This window comes from Gavialis gangeticus, unplaced genomic scaffold (assembly GCF_001723915.1).
Source record: "Gavialis gangeticus isolate Ggan-Ray unplaced genomic scaffold, GavGan_comp1, whole genome shotgun sequence".
Classification (NCBI taxonomy): Eukaryota; Metazoa; Chordata; order Crocodylia; family Gavialidae; genus Gavialis; species Gavialis gangeticus.
Window position 1 is genome coordinate 3,889,368 of NW_017729009.1, and position 5,015 is coordinate 3,894,382.

At 47.3% G+C, this 5,015-nt stretch overlaps 1 protein-coding gene across 3 annotated transcripts in view; it reads left to right on the forward strand.

The window, feature by feature from the left end:
• SRC (SRC proto-oncogene, non-receptor tyrosine kinase) overlaps nucleotides 1-5,015 on the forward strand; it is an 86,686-nt gene that overhangs the window by 59,017 nt on the left and 22,654 nt on the right. For all 3 annotated transcript variants that reach the window (XM_019509806.1, XM_019509805.1, XM_019509807.1), the window contains exons 3-4: nucleotides 3,550-3,800; nucleotides 4,164-4,263. In XM_019509806.1, the coding sequence (XP_019365351.1) occupies nucleotides 3,560-3,800; nucleotides 4,164-4,263 (341 nt within the window). In that variant the 5' untranslated portion in view covers nucleotides 3,550-3,559. The remainder of the gene's footprint in view (nucleotides 1-3,549; nucleotides 3,801-4,163; nucleotides 4,264-5,015) is intronic.

Genomic DNA, 5,015 nt, shown 5'->3' on the forward strand with positions numbered 1-5,015 from the left:
GGGGGGGGGGGGGGGGCAGGGGACAACTGTAATTTGGAGCAGAGGGAAACATACCCATTATTTGAACAGCCCACTTGTATCTCCAGAAGTGTAATTCATCTCAAAGAGGCCAGTGCTTGTAGCCACATCTGACTCTGGCTGTGTACTTTTCAAGCAAGGCTTAACTCCAGTGTGCCCTTCTAACTTCAGTGAGAACGGAACGGTCAGTCTATTTTCCTAGTGGCGATTCGGTCACTAATATGCGCATTGAAGAGGGACCCCATTCCCCTGAGTGGGGAGCAGGAGGAGATCACCTTCAACACTACATTCCCTGTGAGAGGGCATTGTTGTGCGAGTTATCTAACTTGAATTTGCTGCTGGTGTAATGGCCACTTATTTTGAAAGTTAAATTATGAAAGGATTTGGCCCATTGTTTCATCCCCACATGCTGACCCTAGACCAGGGGTGGGCAAAATGCGGGCTGGATGCGGCCCACCAGGCCATTGTATCCAGCCCACGGGGACCCCAATAATTTAGAAAATTAATATTTATCTGTCCCTGGCTGCCTGTCATGCGGCCCTCAATGGCTTGCCAAAACTCAGTAAGTAGCCCTCTGCCTGAAATAATTGCCCACCCCTGCCCTAGACAGTCCCAGTGAAATACTTTGGGAGTTGTCTTCTCAGGATCTATGTAAAGGGGCAAGGACTGAGGTTGCTGGTAAGATGGAATTAGTTACAGTAGGGTTCACTTTGGGCTGTGACTCCTATGATTGGTCACAATATCTCTTTAACTGGGCCAAAATAAGTGACTTGGAACAATTAGGAAACCCCCTGCTCTGTTATGTTCATGCACACCCAAAAGCAGATGCATGCAGTGTAACAAGGCTTGGTCTTTTTTCCATTTGGGGAAGTGTAGTTTCTAGGGGGAATTCTAAGACGGATCTGGTCCTTGTTTTCCATTGCTGCGTGAGAAGTCACAAGCAGCGTAGTTCAGCCTTATCCTTTCCAGGGTATGGTGAGTTCCTCTTCCTCCTTCTGCATATAGATGGGATTTAGCTGGGGAGAATCCAGTAGTGGGAGACTGGCGACTGAGGTAGGCAAGGAAGAGAGGCTGAATTTGGGTGTGAGCAGAACTTGAACTTCATTTTTTGTTGTTATTTTTGGGGGTTTTCTTGTTTTTTGAAGTGTCTGCTTTCCCTGAAATTTCATTACAACCTCTTATGTTTTGCTCTTCCGCTAATATATGCATTGAAGAGGGACCCCATTCCCCTGCCTGGGGAGCAGGAGGAGATCACCTTCAACACTACGTTCCCTGTGAGAGGGCATTGTTGTGGGAGTTAGCTTTCAGTGCCTAAGGCTCACAATGTATAATCTGGGAAGGCCTTCAACCTGAGGCTCTCTAAGCATGACCCAGATTCACTCCATTCCTCAGTGCCACACAAGAGGGAGAGGGGACTATATTCTCCACTTCACGGGTGGGGATGGAATTGCATCTTGGAGGGGAAGTGGTCTAATAGTGGCAGAGAATTTTGGTCTGGTTCCCAGCCCTCTACATACAGAGGGAGATGGCTCCTTCCAGCACATGTGCTTGACTTCAATGGGCTGTCTCCACACCTATGCTTGATTTTGCTGCCATAAGTTTTTGTGGGGGAGGGTGTCTGAGTGACGATGTCTCCTCAGTGGTTTGGCAGTTGAAAGGAGGCAGATGTCATCAGCTTTTTCCAGAACCAAAGCTTGGGCCTTTGTACAAAGACCTCTTAGTAAGAAAAAATGCTGTCATGCAGAGCTCAAACTTATTCCGTTAGCACGGCAACATGTCTGCTAACTTGTAGGCAGTACTGGCTGTTGCTTGCGAGAGCCATCAGCTGAACTAATTCATCTTTGTAGAAAGCATAAGTAGAAATAATGCTGAACACAAACCTTGGGTCTGGAACTTAACATTGAGGTTTGGAGAAGTGGGGTCAGAAAAGCATTCTACTTGTTCTTTCTGGCCTCTAGCACTCTCCTTGTACATACCCTTTCAATTAACCTGCCCTCACATCTCTGCACTGCAGGCATCTCTGCCATTTCCTCTTGCTGTGTCCAATTGCTTTTGCTTATTAAGAACACTTCACTCCCCATCAGTGATCTAACCTAAATATTTCCTTCCATAGCTTCAGAACACTGCTGTGCATCGTATCATCTTTGGAGACCATGACTAATTCCCTTCCTTCATTTATATCATTACCTTCAAGGTATTTATAGAGCATCATCTCAAGTGGAAGGAAAAAAAAGAAAAGACTGTATATAAAGCATAGATCCCTTGGTCTTTAGAGTTCAGCTGCTAACTGCCTAAAATGCTTAGAAGTCTTTTTAAATGCACTGAACTTCTGGAGGGGTTTAGTGTACTACACTTCCTGCACTCCCTGGCAGTTGGAGTATCTGCTAATCTCCTGAGCTTTTAGAAACCCTGTCCTGTAGAAGAAGAGGATGATCCAGCTGTTGAGCATCTCTCTCTCATTAAAATTTGTGAAACCTGATCTGGGCTCCTATTCATTCCCTATAGCACTGAATGGAGCCCTTGTGAATAACAAAACCTGTCTATGCAAAGTTGAAGTGTTTAATGCCCACTGGTGTCCCATCGGACATCCTAGGAGGAATGCAACATTATGGGATCAGAATGTGAGGACTAGTGACAAGGACCCCCTCAGTGCTCTTGTGATCCCCTGTTTTGCAATGCTGATATTTCTCTTTTGAAATTGGGACAGGCCAGACTTCTTATAGCACCCAAAAAGACTTTGGGTAAGGTGGAAGGAACATGGAGAAGGGTCTTCTTTTGGGAAGACGATGTTGGTGGAGCACCTCAGATATGTATTCCTGAGCCTTCCCCTGGGATCTGGGCTGCTACTCTCTGAAGGATGCGTGTCGGCCATCTATCACACACCCCATGCATCTGCTAAGGAAAAGGCTGGATCTCTGTCCAGTATTGGGATATAGATTTCTCTTTTCTACTAGCTAAGCTGAGGAAGATCGTCTGAGGTCCTGACTGCTTGCAAATCATAAAGATCCTTGATATTTCACAGGAAAACGTGGGATGCTTGGTTGTCATCTTCCTAGCCACACCAGAACTCTGCTAGCTATGTTCTGCTGGCCCAAGTAGATCTGAACACTCCCGAACTCTGAATTTGAATATGAACTCCATGGCTAGAACGGTCTCCACTATTCTCCCTGCATAGTTTTGATGCTTATGAAAGGCATGGGCTTGGCATTAGTCATTCTATTATAATGCTGTTAAGTATGCTTCCTTCTGGTAGCTGAATTATCACTTGCTAAGTGCAGTGTGTCAGTCCCCCTCTTGGCAAGTGTTTCACTAGCTAAGACAGCAAAGCAGGAGGTTGCTTGAATTTAATGAACTGGAGTTGCTTCAATTGCTGTTCCAGGGCAGTGGTGACGGGATGTCTGGGCTGTCAGTCAGCTGCTGGCTGGCCAGTCTGAAAAGTGTACAGGTTTTGCTTCAGTTCCTAGCAGGCTGGCATCTATGTTGCACAAACTGTAGGGAGCAGCTTTAACCCTCTGTGTCTCTCCTCTCCAGGCTTTGGACCATGGGGAGCAGCAAGAGCAAACCTAAGGACCCCAGCCAGAGGAGACGCAGCCTGGAATCTGCAGAAAATACCCACCATGGAGGTTACTCTTCCTCGCAGACACCCAGCAAGACCACTGTTCCCGATCCCCACCGCACCCCCAACCGCTCCTTTGGCAGCATGGCTGCTGAATCCAAGCTCTTTGGAGGCTTCAATACATCCGATACAGTCACGTCCCCCCAGCGCTCAGGGGCTTTAGCGGGTCAGTAGGATGCTTTAATTGTATCATGTCTGAGAGTGTTAGGTGGCGAATAGACATTTCTGGGCTTTTTGTGTGTCCTCTCCCTGCTATTGCATGGCTTCCTCCTCTTACAGAGAAGGGTCCTAGACCCTTAATTTTACCCTAGAGGGGCCATTTACAAAATGGTGGCTCTGCATCTTTCTTGCTAGGGGTAAAGAGGACTGCAGTAGAGAATCTGATTGAACCAGTGCTGCCATTAGTCCCAGCCCCTAGTCTGCTAGCACAGCTCTAGCTAACTCCTTTTTGGGGCAAATGTTTCTTGGAGTGGGGTGCGCTCATATTGCCGGGTCTCTCTTGTTCAGTGTGTGTGTGTGTGTGTTGCAGGTGGAGTCACCACCTTTGTAGCCCTCTACGACTATGAGTCACGGACGGAAACAGACCTGTCCTTCAAAAAAGGGGAACGCCTCCAAATTGTCAATAATACGTAAGTGTTTCTGCCTCCTACATTTGAATCGGGGATGTATTGGCTTGGCTGAATTCTTGCTGCCTCTGCCCATTGGGGTGCTTCAGACACTGGCTAATCTCGGGGAGTCATGCTGATGTATATTCCTCTATCAAAGTTGCTCTTTTGTCTTGGCCATCTCCTACCCTGCCTTTGTCCTTAGAGTGCTGAATATCTCTGTAGGGTGTTTTGAATTGGCTCCTCTGAGACCCTGCACCTTACTGCTGTGGTGGTGTCCCTCTGGGGAGGGCTGGGTATTGTGCATTCTCACAGCCCACAGAGAACTTTTTCCATATTAGATGGAGGGGATTTATTGAGAGCTCCACAGACTTTTCCCCCTTGCTCTCTGCCTCTGGGGGCTCTTGTCATCCTGGGAGCTTGGATGTGAAAAGGTCTGCATGGCCATGAGGTGGTAGTGGATGCTCTTTGGCATCCCACTACTTGCTCTGTTTGTAGCATCCTTAGCTTTTATCTCTCTGTCCCACCCACAAACCATTAGGTAATCCCAGCCTTCCAAGAGTCCTACAGGGTTGGCCAGAGCTCTGGCCTGTGGTTGTTTTGCTGAAGAAGCTCTCCCATCAGGACTTTCAGAAGCGATGGTGTTTAGTGAAGGGAAGTTGATCCACCTGAGAGAGCAGTTGTGTGATTTGGGTTATGTGCCTGCCAAATGCTGTTTTTCTTTTTTGCTTCATGAAATCATGGCACCCTGAGCTTTTTTAGTCCTTCTCGCCCTA